The sequence below is a fragment of the Danio rerio genome, chromosome 2 (genome assembly GCF_049306965.1).
Source record: "Danio rerio strain Tuebingen ecotype United States chromosome 2, GRCz12tu, whole genome shotgun sequence".
In the NCBI taxonomy this organism is placed as follows: domain Eukaryota; kingdom Metazoa; phylum Chordata; class Actinopteri; order Cypriniformes; family Danionidae; genus Danio; species Danio rerio.
The window spans coordinates 9,428,573-9,447,931 of NC_133177.1; the positions used below are offsets into that span (position 1 = coordinate 9,428,573).

Consider the following 19,359-nt stretch of genomic DNA (forward strand, 5'->3'; position numbering starts at 1 on the left):
TACACAATTCTACACGTCTAAATTAATAATTAAATTTTTGACCTCAAGAGCCATTGATCTCTGTAATTTATATAAAAAGAATTACTGAGAGAAATTAGAGTTTACCATTAAAGCCTGCAGAATCAAATTTAAAAATGAAACAAATTGTTAATAATAATAATTCTAAAGATGGCCACACACCAGACGTGCACATTGATGTTATTTAAAATGAAACTATTCATATGGCACTCCGTGGCACGGCAGAAATATGAACAGTGTCCTGAGACATACCTGGGCGCCGCGAACAGGTGCCGACTTCCAGCACCGGTGTGCACATCCTGATAGTAATCTATGTTTAGAATTCTAAAATGCATGGTGCGTCATGGTGCTGCACTAAGCAGTGCATCTGGTGTGAAACCTTCTTAAAGGTTAGGGTAATTAGGCCAGTAATTGTATAAAGATGGTTTGTTTTGTAGACAGTCAAAAAACAATTAAAAATCTAATAACTAACTTACAGGGGCTAATCTTTTTTTGTTTCTAAAATGGCTTTTTAAAAAAATTAGAAGTGCTTTTATTGTAGCCGAAATAAAATAATGTTTAACAGAGCAAGGATATTTTCACAGTATGTCTGATAATATTTTTTCTTCTGAAGAAAGTTTTATTTGATTTATTTCGGCTAGAATAAAAGCAGTTTTTAATTTTTTAAACATCATTTTAGGGACAAAATTATTAGCCTCTTTAAGCTAATTTTTTATCGATAGTCTACAGAACAAACCACTGTTATACAATATCTTGCCTAATTACCCTAACCTACCTAGGTAACCTAATTAACCTAGTTAAGCCTTTAAATGTCACTTTAAGCTGTATAGAAGTGTCTTGAAAAATATCTAGTAAAATGTTATTTACTGTCATCATAACAAAGATAAAATAAATCAGTTATGAAGAGTTATTAAAACTATTATGTTTAGAAATGTGTTGAAAAAATCTGCTCTCCATTAAACAGAAGTTGGGGAAAAAATAAACAAGCGGTCTAATAATTCAGGGGGGCTAATTATTAGCCCCTCTTTGATTTTTATTATTATTATTTCTTTATTTTTTTTAATATTTCCCAAAGGATGTTTAACAGAGCAAGGACATTTTCACAGTATGTCTGATAATTTTTTTTCGTCTGAAGAACGTCTTATTTGTTTTATTTTCGGCTACAATAAAAGAAGTTTAAATTTTTTTAAAAACCATTTTGAGGACAAAATTATTAGCCCTTTAAAGCTATTTTTTCCCGATTGGTTACTGAACAAACCATCATTATACAGAAACTTGCCTAATTACCCTAACCTGCCTAGTTAACCTAATTAATATAGTTTAGTCTTTAAATGTCAGTTTAAGCTGTACAGAAGTGTCTTACAAAATATCTAGTAAAATATTATTTACTGTCATCATGACAAAGTTAAAATAAATCTGTTATCAGAAATGAGTTATTAAAACTATTATGTTTAGAAATGTGTTGAAGAAATCTCTTAGTTAAACAGAAATTGGGGACAAAATAAACTGGGGGCTAATAATTCAGGGTGGCTAATAATTCTGACTTCAACTGTATATCTCAAAAAATCCCCAAAAATTTTAAAAAACTAGCTTATCAAATTTACAGTATTACTGGCATCCAAAATTGTCAGTAATACTGTCAATTTTACAGCAATTATTCACAGTTAATGATATTTTTGAATGTAAAACTATGCAGATAGTACTCTGTGAAATGACAGGAATTTTACCAATCACCTGACTGGCCAAAATATGCATGAAATTTGAAAAAAAAAGTATGAGCCTCTCAAATATTTGTGACATTTGCTTGATTTGACAAAAATCTCTAAATTCTGGAGGCTTTGATAAATTCTTGTATTTACATCACCTTTCTCCACAATCATGATATGAACTGAACTTCACAAAGGTGCCCTGCCGTCTCAGATGAAAAAAGCGGCATTGTGGAGCACAGGTCCCTTAGCACGTCACTTTAAACAGAGTGGCTAATACAGGTGTAGGTCAAACGGCTTTGAAACAGACAGGAGGGAGACCTTTTCTCTGAAGGCCTTGGAGAGCTTGAGTTTCTCTTCCATTCATCTGTGCGGCTGGCTGGAGTCCCACCAACTCCCACAAGCCATTTTGATCTCTCCTGCCCTCCACATCCTCTCTGCCTGGCACAGTGCTTTGCAGATCAAACAGTTCCAACAACAGCCTCTTTTCTGTCATTTTTACACTCTCTTCTTCTCACTCCATCGCTCTATTCCACTGGATTAGTATTGATATTATTGATTTCTCAGGAGAGAAAGAGGGCCATTTTAATGTCGAAAGCAAAGGGCCACTTGATCTTTCGTGAATGCTCTCTCACATGAATGATCTCCTTTTCATTCCCGTCAAAAGATTGCGGAATGTCTTTCTGGCTGTCACTGTGAACTGGGAATTGTGCTGGAAAACATTGCTGTTCCACCACACACACAAAAAAAAATAGTTTTATTCTGAATCTGAAGCAAATATTTACATGATGCTTTTCCCTCAAGTAGAAGTACATAGATTCAGTCAATAATGTTTATAAATCAGTAGAAAGTAAAGGACATATGGAGTTTTGTTCATTGTCATTCTAACAATAAATAAATAAATACAAACTACCATTCAAAAGTTCATAGTTAAATCTCACCATATTTAAGAATTTTTTTAATTAAAATATTTCAAAACCACTAGAGCAGTATACATATATTTTCTAACGTACATTCACCGGCCACTTTATAAGGTACACCTGTCCAACTGCTTGTAAATGCAAATTTCTAATCGGCCAATCACATGGCAGCAACTCAATGTATTTTAGGCATGTAGACATGGTCAAGACGATCTGCTGCAGTTTAAAACGAGCATCAGAATGGGGAAGAAATTAGATTTAATTGACTTTGAACATGGCATGTTTGCTGGTGCCAGACAGGCTTGTCTGGGTTTTTCAGAAACTGCTAATCTACTGGGATTTTCAGGCACAACCATCTGTAGGGTTTACAGAGAATGGTCCAAAAAAGAGAAAATGTCCAGTGAGCGGCAGTTCTGTGGGGGCAGATGGCTTGTTGATGCTAGAGATCAGATGGGAATGGCCAGACTGGTTCAAGCTGATAGAAAGGCAACAGTAACTCAAATTACAACTCTTTACAACCGAGGTATGCAGAAGAACATTTCTGAATGCACAACACGTCCAACTTTGAGGCAGATGGACTACAGCAGCAGAAGACCACACCGCGTTCCACTCCTGTAAGCTAAGAACAGGAAACTGGGGCTACAATTTCAACTTTATATCATGATCAGTCCTGTGATCCCCTGCGCCTCCGCTAATGTGCGGAGGGAAAGCACGTGCACATTTTACCGGGGCTGGAAGTACATATTTTGTAATGTACCGTATCGAAGTCGATGCGATCAAACAAATGATCCAAACCCAACTCAATTCATTTATTCGACTCCGAGTCAACTATTTTGCTAAAGAATAAATAGTTTTAAACATGCTGCACTTTTAGATTTAAACATCAGCTGGATGTTTTCATTCACTTAGAGCAGTTTTACACACTGTATGGAAGGTCACTTTCAAAAACCCAAAATAGAGGCTCTTTAATAAAATAAAATAAGAAAATACTATGGAAGTCAAAAGCTGTTCCTTTTTAAGATTATTCACTACATTTTCTTTTGTATTACAATAACTGTAGGGTGAGTAAACGATCAAAGGTTTTTTTTTAAAAAATGCTGAACTATCCTTTTAATTCACAAATGTATTAATTTACAGCTATTTTTTAAAGGACGTCGTTATTGGTGTTCTTTGTAAATTGAATTATATTATATTTACATGGTTACAGTGATACAAGCTAAACTACACAGTTGTTAATGTTAGCTGATATACCTGTGCACATATTCCACTGCAATTCTAAAAAAAAAAAACCTCTTAATTCACATTTCTGGTACTGCTGTGCATTATTCATATGAGCATGTTATTCCAAAGAAAAAAATTTTCCAGTCATGATGTCAGGTCCCAGCGGGTCAAAATTTCCATTTTCTCCGCAATCAACTGCAATATCACATTCAGGTCTGCTTCCATTCTTAGGAAGCAGGAACCCCACTGGATTAACAAAGACAATAAATTTCATTGAATGTTCAGTTTCACTCTGAAATATGTTACATTATGGAAGAAAAATTCATTTTGAGTGAAATTTAATATTAACCTAATATGCAAGACCCCCAAGATGCTATCCAAGCTGGATGGGATTAGCTCTTACAATATTTTATCCTGATATCATACATCAAAAAAAATAAAAGATGATTGAAAACTTAGAGTGGATTGAGAGCAAAACTTCCTAAATATAGATTAAATGTTATGATTATGGCCTGAACCAGACAAATAAGAAAACCGAATACTTTAAGGTGCTGCTTTTGATTCTTCTAATGCAAAAAAACACCATAAAATGTTTGCAGATATTTAAGAAACATGCTAAGTGAACATTCTTGTTTGTCTGAAAAACAATGCTGAAGGCAGATATTCTGCTTTGAAAATTTGCTTTCTGTGACATCTGTCTTTGTTTTGGTCTCTTTAACCTGCCCAATGCCAGTTTAGCCAATTATATTTCAGCATCTCTAGTTACCCTTGTGGAAAACGATGTAATTCAATCATTCAGCTAGGAAGACTCTCGAAGTGTGTGTCCATGACTGAAATGCGATCTCCCATGGACAGTAACAGCCTACGAAATCAGACGCAGATTCAGAGTTCCACATGGATTGGTTATTAATTAGCAAATATGTTAATATTATGAACATAAACATTAGGTGAGCAGGTTACATTGTAACCCTGTGTCTTAACAATGTGACAAGTTTTGCAGTGATAAGCAAATTGACTGTTTGCACCAGAAAAAAACATGACAGAAGTTTAAATACAGCCATTAAAAAGCACAGAATAGTGCACTTACTGCACTCCAACAACATGGTAAGGTTTATAATCTAATTACATAATTAATAATCGTTAATTAATTACACTAATCTAACACATATTAAACCTCTTTAACATTATTAAATCTATATGCTGAATTACTGATAGTTGTTGGTTCTGAAGTTCCATTTCAAATGGTTTATTTTATTTTTTATTTTAAGTCTGAGGTGAACTCTCTGCTGCTGCTTTCAGTAGTATGGCAATACATGTCATGTAAAATAGCATTTAAACTTACATTATTAGCATTTATCACTGAATAAAGCACATGAGGTGTACCTGAGGTGATCGTTATCAGTTTATTCGGTTGTATAGCTGCAAGAAATAAAAGCTTTTTCTAAAATATTGATTTCAAGCGTGGTAGGGACAAAAGCTCCTTTAAAAATGGAATTCCTTCTATCGTGTGCTGTTGCTTTTATTTAAAGTACGGTTTAAATAGTCAGGCACGCTCCTGTTTATGTCTTAAATCTGGCAACCTGCGCTTGCGTGTGATTTGAACTAGGAGTGCAATACCTTGTTCAACCACTGGGTGTCAAACTTACATACTGCACCTTTAAATGCTTTTGTATAGACTATACAGGGCACATCATACAACAGATGTTATTTAAATAATGTTTATTATTATTATTATTATTATTATTATTATTAAACTGTAAAATCATTTTGAGTGAATGCACTACTATCAAAAAACAAAATTATCTATTGGATTTACTACATTACAGGGTAAGTGGTTGCAAACAATTTATATGGGCCCAAATTAAACCAAACAAATAAAATTTTGCAATGTTCAACTTAATGTGTTTGTTTAAATTCAGCCCATATAAATTGTTTGTAACCGCTTACCTTAAAAAATGTAATAAATCCATTGATATTTTTTTCAGTGTACTAGAACTTGACAATCTGTAATTAAACTCTTCATTTGTGTCTAAAATCCCGTTTGATGGATAGGTGTGCATTTGTTTCAGTTTAAAGTGTGCCCACAAAGTCAGTGTGTCTCAACTCCGGGCCACCGTACTGACCTGTTCCAAAGGGATCCGGGGAGTGTCCTCATCACTGACTTTTTCGGAAGTGTCCGGAAAGTGGAGATCACCAAGGACACAATCAGTCTGACGTGTCCTGTAGAGTCGCCAATGCAGAGGTAAGTAGACCACAAACGTAACTGTGTAAATGATTATACCCATTATTGCTTCCTGGGAAATACAGTGCATCTAGTGTAGTAAATTAGCCAATTCTGTGCTGGATTTTATGGAACAAAAGGTGTGATTACAGTTGAAGTCTTAATTAATAGCCCCCCTGTATTTTTCCTCATATTTGTTTAACGGAAAGACATTTTTTTTGAACACTTTTCGAAGCATAATAGCTTTAATAACTAATTTCTAATAACTGATATAGTACATAACAGTACATAACATTTTATTAGCTATTTGTCAAGACACTAGTATTTAGCTTAAAGTGTGATTTAAAGGCTTAACTAGGTTAATTAGGGTAATTAGACAAGTTAAAGTAATTAAGCAAGTCATTGAATAACGATGGTTTGTTCTGTAGACAATAAAAAATAAATATAATAAAAAATTTATTGCTTAAGGGGCTAATAATGTTAACCTTAAATTGATTTTTAAAAATCTAACTAAAAATTTTATTTTAGCCACAATAAAACAAATAAGACTTTCTCAGGAAATATAGGAAATACTGTGAAAAATTCCATGCTCTGTTAAACATAATGTGCAAAAATATTTGAAAAAGAAAATTGACAGGAGGGCTCATAATATTGACTTCAACTGTATATGCAGTTGGATTACAATATACTTGGCCCTATCATACACCCAGCACAAAAAGCTGCAAGACGTTTAGTGCAATTTGTTGCTTTTTTCAGACAAGCCTAAGCCTACTTTTCAATTTTAGCTGTTAAATAGCAAATCCATTTGCGCCATTTTGTGGACTCATGGGTGTTCTGGTCTAAAAAGGAGGTGTGTTAAGGCACATTGTTGGATCAGCCTATCAGCACACATTAGCCTGTTGTTGGAGACGCCCCAAATCCATAATATGACCTTTTATAATGCAAAATACGGGCCTCTAAAAATAACACAATGTTAGTATCAAGAAAACTATTTAGTTCATTTAATTAAACATTTATAAAAACATTTTATTTTAATAAAATATTATGCACTGTCATAATGGCAAAGATAAAAGAAATCAGCTATTAGAAACTAGTTATTAACTGTGTTGGTACAAAAATATTCTCATTGTTAAACAGAACTTTTAAGTTATAAAAATATAAAAGAATTAATGTTTAACAGGAGGGATAATAATTCGGACTTCAACTGTGTATTCTTTATTTGTATAGGCCTTTTTATAACACTGATTAGTAGCTTGATAAACAGTAAAAATCAATCATTCATGAAACCTAGTGGAAATATATTATGCTACAATATTTATTTCCCTTTCTTCGGTGTCATTATAATTATAGTATTTTAAATGATTTTTAGTGGCCTGAGTAGAAGCTTTAATTAACCCATTTAAAATGTTCCAGACCAAATGGTCTCATTTAATTAAGTGTTGGAAGCATTGTGGCTGTTCGCTATTAAAAACCTCATTAGTGATATTGACTCTTCTAATGACCCGTTAATGATATTACACAATGCGGTCACCATGGTTACTGCAAATATCTGCCAAAGTCAAGTCACACAGGTTTCCAGGATGTTTAATATGACTAAAACTGCTACTAATATTTAAATACTAAATCACTTTTAATAACAATAAAACTTCAGTACTTTAATATAGAGTTGAAGTCAAAATTATTAACCCTCCTGAATTATTAGCCCCCTGTATATTTTCCCCCAATTTCTGTTTAACACAAAGAAGACTTTTTCTAAACACATTTCTAAACAAAATAGTTTTAATCTTTGACATGATGACAGTACACTACCTGCAGGCCCGGCGCTACGGGGGGGCAAAGGGTGGCATTGCCCCCTCAGACAGAGTTTGTGCCCCCCCAGTTTTTATAAAGGATTGTTCACTCAAACTGAAAATTCTTTCTGTCATTAATTATTAACACTCCCGTCCTTCCAACCTTCAGAACACACATTTAAATATTTTAAAATATATGACATAGCAATTAAATTATGAAAATGGTGAGGTTAAAGCTAGTCCTATAGTCCAGAGATCCGGTCCCCGCGTCAGGTCTGGTGCGCCCGTAAATAGCCTTTAAAACGCGCACACGGCGATGGAGGCGCACTCAACTCACAAGGGAGAAAATGGGTGACATGATAGGAGCAGCTTAATTCATTACATGTTTTGGTTAACTAATTATTTAAACACAACTCTCTTGAGCTCTAAAAGGAAAAAAACACATAAGAAATTTGCTGTTAAATTAATTTTAGCAGAGACGCAACTGCCAGTCATTTATTAGTTATTCGGGAAGATGTAGCCTAATAAAAATGTTTTAATAAAAATAAATAGTTTACTGCACAGTCCCACAGTAGGCTACACTATAAATAATATTTTAATTTATTTATTAATATTATTATTAATATTATTACAATTAAGCTAAAATTGACAAAACGCAGAACCCTTTGAATGTTTGCTTTCATTTTGCTGAAAGGTGCACTTTTACAGTTGCGTAGAGAAACATCCCATTATGCAACTGCAGTCAAGGTATAACACATAATAAATGCATTTTGCGTTTAAAGATGATCGGCCTGCGAAGTCAAGTTTGCAGTGTTATAAATGGAATAGGTATAGTGCTTAAGTGGATTTACCGCGGATCAACCGAGAAATCTTGTGCGCTGCAGGTAGGCAGAATGATCATCTTTTAAAAATATGTAACTTAGGCTATACTGCTATTTGCTCATGCAAAATTAAACTACATAAAATATATTGTAGATCTGTTTTAAGAGCTAAAATACAACATATCGAGTTTGTTTTGACTTAGCTCATGGCCCTAAAATGAAAATAACCTGAAAACAAGCTATTAAAAAAGGCCTAATAAATAAAATAATTAATAAATAAAATGACGGGTAGGCCTAGAAACTATGGTACATATGGTTTATGATGGTTTACAATATCACAAAAAAAGCACATTTATAATAGCCTTAGACAAATCTTTGTTTTTACATTTAAAATGATGAAAAAAAAGTTATATAGCATATAAAAATTTAACCAATTTTCACGGTAATAACTGTGAATTTTTGTATCTTTTTTAGGTATTTTTCTGGCTACACTAATGCCTTAAAATGTAACTAAGTAATTGTTTTGAATGACATTAGATTGTCACATTTAGCTTTTCCCCAACACTGATGTTGGTTGTGAAGCGTGATGACTCGGTTAAGCTGATTTCACTATATTTATTTACCGGTTAAATGAATTGTCTGATCGTGGGTCAGCTTGCATGTGTGGGCATAATTTGACGTCTTTACCTAAAACTTTAAACATTCATAGGGCTGTTATTTGAAATAAAACGGAAATAAGGAGAATAACATATGATTTAAAGCACTCGTTTGGCACTGAAGCCATCATCCGTCTGCATTAATAAGCGGTATGCATTACCATCGTTAATAAAATTCGTAATAGCGAAACTGCGTATTGTTATTACTATTAAAACGTAGCCTATATTACTGCCTTAGGTCAGTAACTTAGGCAGTAATGCAAAGTAATAATAAATGCGAATAAATAGCCTAAATGAAAGAAACAAGAGACCAAAATCAGTCACCAGGTCTAGTGCCCCCCTATGGATTTAAAGTGCCCCCTCAGTTTTGACTTCCTGGCGCCGGGCCTGACTACCTGACAAAAGTCTTATCACCTATTCAAGTTTTAGGAACAACAAATGATAACTTGACTTGTTGTTTATCATTTGGTATTAGAAGTGGCTTATATAAAAGGCAAAGGCCTCTAGATTACGCTTATTTTACCAAAATATTTTTTAATTATTTAATTAGGTCAGTAAGATCTGACTTTGCTTGGACAAAAGTCTTGTCACTTGACTGAAGTAATGTACAGTATAGAAGTCATGGTGCAGTGGAAAAAGAATTCATATTGTGCATGATCCCCATGAGCTTGGAAGACTGCATCCATACATCTCTGCAATGACTCAGTTGGCTTATTATTATAGTCATCTGGAATGGCAAAGAACACGTTCTTGCAGGACTCCCAGAGTTCATCAACATTCTTTGGATTCATCTTCAATGCCTCCTCCCTAATTTTATCCCAGACATGCTCAATAATGGTTATGTCTGATGACTGGGCTGGCCAATCCTGGTGCACCTTGACCTTCTTTGGTTTCAGGAACTTTAATATGGAGGCTGAAGAATGAGAAGGAGCGCAATCCTGCTGTAGAATTTGCCCTCTCCTGTGGTTTGTAATGTAACGGGCAGCACAAATGTCTTAATATTGTACCTCAGGCTGTTGATGTGGCTATCCACGGATCTCTCACACACCCCCATACTGAATACTAAATGTTACCCCAAACCATGATTTTTTCTCCACCAAACTTGACTGATTTCTATGAGAATGCTGGGTCCATGCGGGTTCCAGCAGGTCTTCTGCAGTATTTGTGAGGATTGGGATGCAGTTCAACAGATGATTCAGATGCAGATCAGAATAATCTACCTTCTGCCACTTTTCCAAATGATCAACTAAGTCGATCATTTTTTGTTGATCTTACAACTGGGATCAAAGACAAGACTTTTTCAGGTAGTGTACATCATATTTGAATATTTTTTTAAGTGACATTTAAAGGCTTAACTTGGTCAAATAGGCAGGTTAAGGCAATTAGGCAAGTCGTTGTATAATGATGGTTTGTACTGTAGACAATCGAAAAAATAATATTGCTTAAGGGGGGTAAAATATTGACCTAAAAATGTTTAAAAAAATGTAAAACTGCTTTTATTTTAGCAAAAATAAAACAAATAAGACTTTCTCTAGGAAAAAAAATAAATATTACAGGAAAATATGTGAAAAATTCCATGCTCTTTTCAGAAAATGATGAAACAAACGATTCACTGGAGGGCTAATAATATTGACTTCAACTATACGTGGAACAAATTGCTTGCAAATTTCTGAAATTCAATGTTTCAACAGGGTATTCGTTGGGTCTTAAAAAGTCTTAAAATGTTTTACATTTTAAATGTTTTTGGCCTTAAAGTCTTAAATTCTTAAGACCTTAATAATTTAAAGTGGTCTTAATTTTCCTTTGTTTATGTAAAGCTACCCAATCGATCCAAAACACATTTAATCACCAGCAGCACATCTTAATAAAACTTTTAGCAAGACTGCTCATAACTAATATTAAACAGTAAAACCCAAAAAGATAAGCTAACTCAAGCCATTTAAGTTCAAAAACTAATCCTAATAAGTACTGTGAACTTAATCCATTTGAGTAAATGAAGCAATTTGAGCACAGTAAAACTCAATAAATGAAGAGAACTCAAACCAACTGAGGACTGTAAAACCCAATAAGTTAAGGCAACTCAAACTGTTTTAGGAAACCGATTGTGCCAAACCGTTAAAAACTAATCTATAATGAGTACTGTGAACTTACTCTATTTAAGTCTAAGAAATGAGGTATATAGTTAACTCACTACCTTCAACATTGAGTTCAAAACTCTTTTCAAATGAGTAAACTTTCAGTCAATTTTGAATTAACTACACTCATTTCATTTGATAAAGTTGACAATGGGTTTTAGTGTACCAACTGTCTGTTTAATTTTTAAATAGGTTTTTTAAGCTATGTTGAACAAAAATGTATGTATAAAACTAGAGTCTGCTTGTTTTGACACATTTTTAAAAAATTTGTGGCTAAGAAATGACTTGCAAGTTTGTTTTTTCTGCTGGGCCATTAAAAATATCCTTAGCGTCTAGCCCTATATAAGTCTGACATTTGATTCTTCATGGTCTTAAAAAGGTCTTTAAAAGTCTTAAATTTGACTTGGTGAAGCCTGCAGAAACCTAAGGCTGTTTGCATTTCAAACAAATTTGAAATCTATTCAGCTTTCTTTACAAAACTCTTCAGTTCCAATTCCAATTTCGTTCTGATGTCAAGATATCATGTCAAGTTTTCTATATGTTCATTTAGAAAGCACTAGCATTCAAATACATCACTCAATCTAAACACATTTAGCATAGAGTTCTCACATAAATACTTGTTAGCTAAATTATTCACATGTCATTCAAAAGCTCACAGTGTATGAAGTAGCCACAAATGGTTTCAATTGCTTTAAAGTAGACAAGCGAGAGGAAATGCACAAGATGACAGAATGGAGAAAGGCAGATGACGGCATTTGTCTATGTGCTGCTCTAGCTGACCTTTTCTTTTAAGGGCTGAAAGGAATATGACATTTCAATATGTGCAGAAAAAAATTGTGAGATCATCTAAATAGCTGTCAGTGCAATTTTATGTTATACATCAAAGTATAATCGGTTTTCCCATGTTATCCTTTTTTGGTCTATAGATTTTTTGTTTTATTTTTGCTATATTCTGATGTACAGCAACACACATTATTGGTATTTATTTATTTATTTATTTATTTATTTATTTATTTATTTATTTATTTATTTATTTATTTATTTATTTATTCCCTTTTCCTCGGTTATTTTTAAACGATATTAATAATAATAATAATAATAATAATAATAATAATAATGTTTATATTATATTTATAATATATATTATATATATATATATATATATATATATATATATATATATATATATATATATATATATATATAAAGTATATATGTATATTATTATTTATTATTATTAGTAGTAGTAGTAGTAGTTGTAGGAGTAGTAGTAGTAGTAGTAGTAGTAGTAGTAGTATTGCTACTATTATAATTATTATTATTGTATTATTATTTTATTTTTTATGTATTTATTTTTTACCATCATTATTATTATTATTAATATTATTATTATTATTATTATTATAATAATGATTCTTCTTCTTCTTCTATTTCTTCTTATTATTATTATTATTATTATTACTATTAATAATATTATTATTGTTTATATTATTATTATTGTTGTTGTTGTCAATATTATTATTATTATTATTATTATTATTATTATTATATACAACATTATCCTTACTTTATGTTAATATTTACTTTGGAAAAATCACACAACATCTGTATTAACCAAATTACATTTTTTACACCATATTAAATGAATGTGTTTTAATTGGAATGCATAGTTTGGCGGGTTTTAGGGGAGTTTTTACAATTTGAGGACATGTCTCTGAGCTGTAAAATAAACTTTCAGTGAGTGTGTTGTTAAAAATGCTGTCCACAAGATGGCAGTAGTATTTCTTGGATTAAACCGAAAAACATAGCAGATTTTCTTGATTGTCAGGATAACTGTAATGCAGTCAGTGTTGTGGAGGAATCTGTGTCAGTATATATTAGGTTTATTAAGCTAATGTACATATGAGTTTTTTTATTTATTTATTTATTATTAGAAAGCACCAGATTTTCCAAAATTTATAGCATATTTACTTTATTAATAACTACTGTCATGGCTAAAAATAGGAAAAAAAAGAGAAAATATGCAGGTTTTTGTAATATTCAAGGTTAATTTGTTTGGGTATATAATGTATTTAACAAAATTGTTTAAAAAAAGCCATTGTCATATGTCCAGGAAATAACAGCAAAAAAGATATACTATTTAAAGGGCTGAGGGATGCTTATGTTACTGAGAAGGATGATTCATCTTCATGGCTTTCAAAAATAGCTTTTTACATTTTCAAAAATTGTTAAGATGATTTTTAATCCATTTGAATATTCATATGTGATGGAATCAGTTGGAACAACTGTTGAACAATAAAAATTTCCACTTACCTGTTCCTACACTAAACCAGTATTATTGGATTGTATGTATTATTATCCTTACATTACATAAAGGACCAGTTAATCACAGAGGTGTCATCGAAGCTGTGTAACATTTCACATGAATGTAATATGTGTTAATTACATTTAGCATAAAATGAAAAATAAAGATTTTTTTTTAAATATATTTTTATATTTACCTTTAATTGGCTGATACCTATTTGAACTTATGTAAGTGTGCATGTTAATATACATACAGTGCTGAGCATATATGAGTACACCCCTCACAAATCTCTCATTTAAATGAACTCTTTATAAAGGTTGCTTTACAATATTAATATTATCCATATTTGTGCATATACATTAGAATAGTCAGTACTGAAGCCATGGAAAAAAATATTAAATAAAAAATTTTTAAAAGAGCAAAAATTAAGAAAAGCTAAATGATATAGAAATGTTTGTTGAGCAGTTTTGCAGTTTGCAATATTTGGCATGAATTTAAATGTATTATCTTTATATTTCTATAGATGTTCGGTGAATAAAATATTAATTTAATGAATATATCTCTTTAATTAATCTCTTTTGTTCGTATGCACCAAAATATATGACGTATATTCACTGAGAAATGGATAAAAATGTTTATTTCCAAATGGGGTTTACTCATTTATGCTGAGCACTGTATATAAATGACAGTCAAATGTCCAGTGAAAGGCCAGGCATCTCTCTAATGATGTATCCTCAATTTCCCAGATTTAGTTTGCTTACATAAAACCCATTTCTTGCAACTGGTTGATGGCTCTCATTTAGCTGTTATTTTTTCTGCATTCACTTATTCGTTGGAGAAAACCACATTCCCACATTTCCCCCAATAACTAATTTTTTGCTCGTACTTTAAAAAAGTGTTTCTCAACCACGTTCCTGGAGGACCACCAGCTCTGCATATTTTCAATTTCTCCTTAACCAAACAAACCTGATTCAGATCATCAGCTCGATAGCAGGGACTGGAAGACCTACCTGCTTCCCAGTTCGCATCCTAAATAGTGTTCAAAAATACAAGTAGTATGTCCCAAACCGTAGTATGTTGAAAAGAGTATGCCAAAGGTTCCCGAATGGTTTACTCATTCATTTTCTTTTCGGCTTAGTCCCTTTATTAATCTGGCTTTGCCACAGTGGAATGAACCGCCAACTTATCCAGCATATGTGCGGATGCCCTTCCAGCTGCAACCCATCTCTGGGAAACATCCACACACTCATTCAAACTCATACACTATAGACAATTTTAGTCTACCCAATTCACCTGTACTGCATGTCTTTGGACTGTGGGGGAACCCGGAGCACCCATACCCACGCGAACACAAGCAGAACATGCAAACTCCGCACAGAAACCCCAACTGACCCAGTCGAGGCTCGAACCAGCGACCTTCTTGCTGTGAGGCAACAGCACTACCTACTGCACCACTGCGTCGCCCGAATGGTTTACTATTTCCGTTAAATATTCAAAGTGTAGAAGCATCCATACTCTACCTGCTACTATTGCCTTCTATAAGTTTTAAAGCCAATGATAAACTTCCGGTGAAAGCTTAATGTGACTATTTGCAATTTCACAAGTTTATTTTTTACAGCCTTGATGTTGTAATGTAATTACAATACATCCAGTTAAATAGACTTAAACTTTCATTTAGTTATTCAAGTGTAAAACAAAGTGAAAGACCGTTGTAACCATTAGCGTCGTCAGTAGCAACAGGCTAGCACAGAAATTCCATAGAAAATATTGGGGTAAAATAAACTGTCATATTTTAAAGACATGGTGAGGGGAAATGCAATTTAGTGCAGTGCTTCTTGTCCGATCTGAGACCTACTTCATATTGTATATCTAACAGGAAATGAAGATCGATGATTTTTGTAAAAAACAGATCTTAAACGTGACAATTTTGTAATGGAAAGACAGTTCACCGGAAGCCCTTGGGCTCCCTGGCTGAAAATTAAAAGTCCGTGTGCTTATGTAATGTGTGGTCAGTGCAGTATTGGTGGTCCTCCAGGAACATGGTTGAAAAACACTTCATTAAAACATCCAATACAAGATCTAATGCTTTTGTTTTTGTTTCATTGCAAATTTAAGTACTGCGACAAAGATGTCTGGAATAAAAACAATGCTAAAAACTTTTCGTTTTTGTCCTTAAGTTGTAAGTATTTCACACAGACTGGACAAAGTAGGTTAGTTCACCAGTTCATCAGCCTATTCACTGCACAAGCTGTCAAACAGTGCTAGTTTCTAACACTGACTGTGCTTTGGGAAATGGAAGTATCCTTTTTTTTCCCCCCACAGTCGCAGGCTGTCATGACTCACTATACTGGCACATCTGTGGGTGAAATGTCAGCATACGCACCTAAGGGAAGGTCTCTGTCCCCTGTCTCTTAATGTCTTCTAGCTGTCACGGATGGCTGCTACTACCACCCCACCCTAAAACCTGTTCTCTTTTACCATCTCACTGCCTTGACAAGGACATGTGTCTCCTTTCTAATGCCTGGTCACCTTGCACACACTTGCCTGAGCCTGTGACAGTGTGGACTAGTTGTGTCAAATCTGGAGCAGCGCATGTCTGTCATAAGGAAACAACGTCTTCTCTTTCTGCTAAGGAGAAGACAGCTTTCACTGAACCCTCTTTGAAAAATCAATCAAAAATTACCATCGATTAAATGTTGAGTTTTCAAGCGTCATAAAAGATTATGTGATAATATGTTAAAAATACCAAATATGGCTTATGGAATATTTATGTAAACACTGCCTGTCAAAAATGTTGAATAATATGAATACAGATGATTTCTTTAATGTGTCTTATGCTAACCAAAGCTTCATTTGTTAGATCAAACACAATCTGAGTTATTAAATAACATCCTGGATTGCCCCAGCTTCAGTTTTCGAAGCTATAAAAAGCGCATCGTTCTGAAGTGAGATGATGGGTTTTTCGTGAGGAAAATTTCCATGTTATAAATTAGACATAACAGATACTAAGTTAAGAATTGATGTATCTCTTATGAAAGAGTTGTGAACTGAAGTGAGTTGTTTTAGCTGAAGATTTGTTCTGATCTAAGTGTTTCATTTAGCTTTATCTTCTATGCATTTGTGTTCGTCATTACTGTATATATCTTCCCTTATGCCGTCATATGTTGTATTTCGACCCACTCTTGAATGTGAGGGCTGCTAATCCATAGCTCAGTGTTGAGATCAGTGTAAAAACAGGCCATTTAGGGCTTCAGGTCAATTGGGAAAAGAGCAAGCTCTCTTCTTGTACACAACATCTTTTTTCTTGGTGTGGTGCTAGACTCGGTCAACATGTGGAGCATGCCCAGCCAGTCAGTACTATCTGAACTCAATCAGGGGGAAAGCAGCAGTACAGCTGAAGATCTTTACCCAAAACCAAATGGATGGGTTCGGTTGGATTTTGGCTTAATTTCTATCACTTTACACAGGCTTGTGCTTGCGATTTGGCTTGTGTGGTAAATGAGTTTGTCACAATCGGAAGGGATGAAGGAGCGAGGACTCAAATGCAACATACGATGGCTTTTTATTTAATAAAAGCAAAACAAAAAGACAATAAAAACCACCCCAAGGGGGAAAACATAATTGTAACACAAATGGGTGAACAACCTAGGCTGGGCTGGCAAGACAGGACTGGAGCAGGAACACGGGGAAGTATAGATGACGAACTGGCACAGGACAGCAGACATGAGGAGAATATAAGCAGAAACAAGTAACAAACAGGTGAACATAATAAACTAATAATAGGTTAACAAGGAGGGTGGGACTAGACAATAGACGGGAGAGCACATGACGCAAGAAAACCTCAAGCCATGTGTTCACATAAAACGGGACAAGCAGCCAATGAGAGAACTCATTAACCGCGTTCACAAAGCACACCACAAAATTAAGCGGACACAATGTAAACCCCGAGCCACATTCTTAGACAACATCCAACATAAACAGATGTAAGACACGAGCACACGATAGATAAAAACACCTTACCGTGCGCTCACACATAAGCAACGTGCATGTTTCATCTCAGCACCAACCGAAACAAAAACCAACCAGACTGAGGCACTGAAAATGAAACAGCGCGATGCCGACAGAACAAAACTAACACGAGTACAAAAGTGCACATCTCAAGCACGCACACACCTCGCGCATGGTCTAATCGCGCTCACGGCGGCACCCATACGAAGACACACGGTGACAAAAGGAGTGCTCGACCCAAGAAAACTCGAGTCCAGCACAACACACAAGACATGACAGGACTAGTGTCTGGACTCTGCCACTAAAACAAGAATTGACAAGACCAGAGTGGTAGAACCCTGACAGAGTTTCAAAAAACAAGCGAAAGATGTAAAAATGGATGCTGAGAAGTAGGGCTGGGTCGCTAGATGATGCCATCATTCATCGCTGATGGCCGATAGACATCACAATGCTAAGCTGGCATCGCGATCCTCCATCCTGCCCCATCGCAGCAGCAACGTGCTCGCGAAAAACACAAACTTAGCCCCCATTTACACTAACACATCTTAGTTTTAAAATGCCATTTTAGAATGAAAACGATCCATGTCCACACACCAATAAACAAAAAAACAAGTCTGGTTCAATTCCATGTTCACAGCTACCAATTATTATTCCCAAGAAAAAAAAAACATGACATGTTCAATATGTATCTACTTTTGGTATTTTAAACAAGGGATAAGTGGTCTGCATTAGAGCGGAAGATCTTTGCCTGAACCTGACGGGACACAATTTTTATCGTTTTAGACAGGGTCGGGTCGGGCTGGGCTTGGCTTGCGCAGTGAATGAATAGTCATGTGATGCATTTCGATTAGCGTGAGAAAGTAATCAAATCGTTTGTTACAAAATTAAATCCATCCTTGCAAAGGTAAACCAAATGATGACGGGGAAGTTAAAAAGAGTGAATTTTGACTGCCATCAGGTAAGCTGCCAGTTCAATAAGAACAGTCATTCTAGCCGCCAATGTATATCGGCGGTCGCTCATACACTGCATTTTACGGTAGAGCGCTAAACAGCAATGTATGTACAGCAATCTGGCAGGGAAGATGATGAAGTCACTTGCTACATTGAAACTGCTGTCATGGAAAATTAAATGGATGTTCTTGGCTGGTAGAAGATGAACAAACAATCCTACCCAAAACTTGCAAAAACACATCGCCTAATCTTGGTGAGGGTTTTTAAATGATAAATAAAAATTAATTAAACCATAAAATTATAATGTAGACAGAGTATAGGCTAATGTTGGCATTAGGCTATTCTTTTAATATTTAGCTTCACCGTCGCCTTAAAACCAGATTGTGAAGAGAAGTGGCGAAACAAATCCTGCAGAGCCTTTATCTTAATTTCGTTATTGCCAAATACCTGTCATAATTTAGAATTTATTTTAATTTAATTTGTTTAGAAAGACTTCTTGTTATTGGTGTGTTGGCTAATTTAAAGGCTAAGTATATATGTACCCAGGCCTATTTAGAGTGCTGAGATGTTAAGATGTTACAGAGGACTTATTTTATTTCTTTGTTCC

At 34.3% G+C, this 19,359-nt stretch overlaps 1 protein-coding gene across 2 annotated transcripts in view; it reads left to right on the forward strand.

Annotated features, from left to right (window-relative positions):
- pigk (phosphatidylinositol glycan anchor biosynthesis, class K) overlaps positions 1 to 19,359 on the forward strand; it is a 76,722-nt gene that overhangs the window by 23,287 nt on the left and 34,076 nt on the right. For both annotated transcript variants that reach the window (XM_073915539.1, NM_001002149.1), the window contains 1 exon segment: positions 5,935 to 6,107. In XM_073915539.1, coding sequence (XP_073771640.1) covers positions 5,935 to 6,107 — 173 coding nt within the window.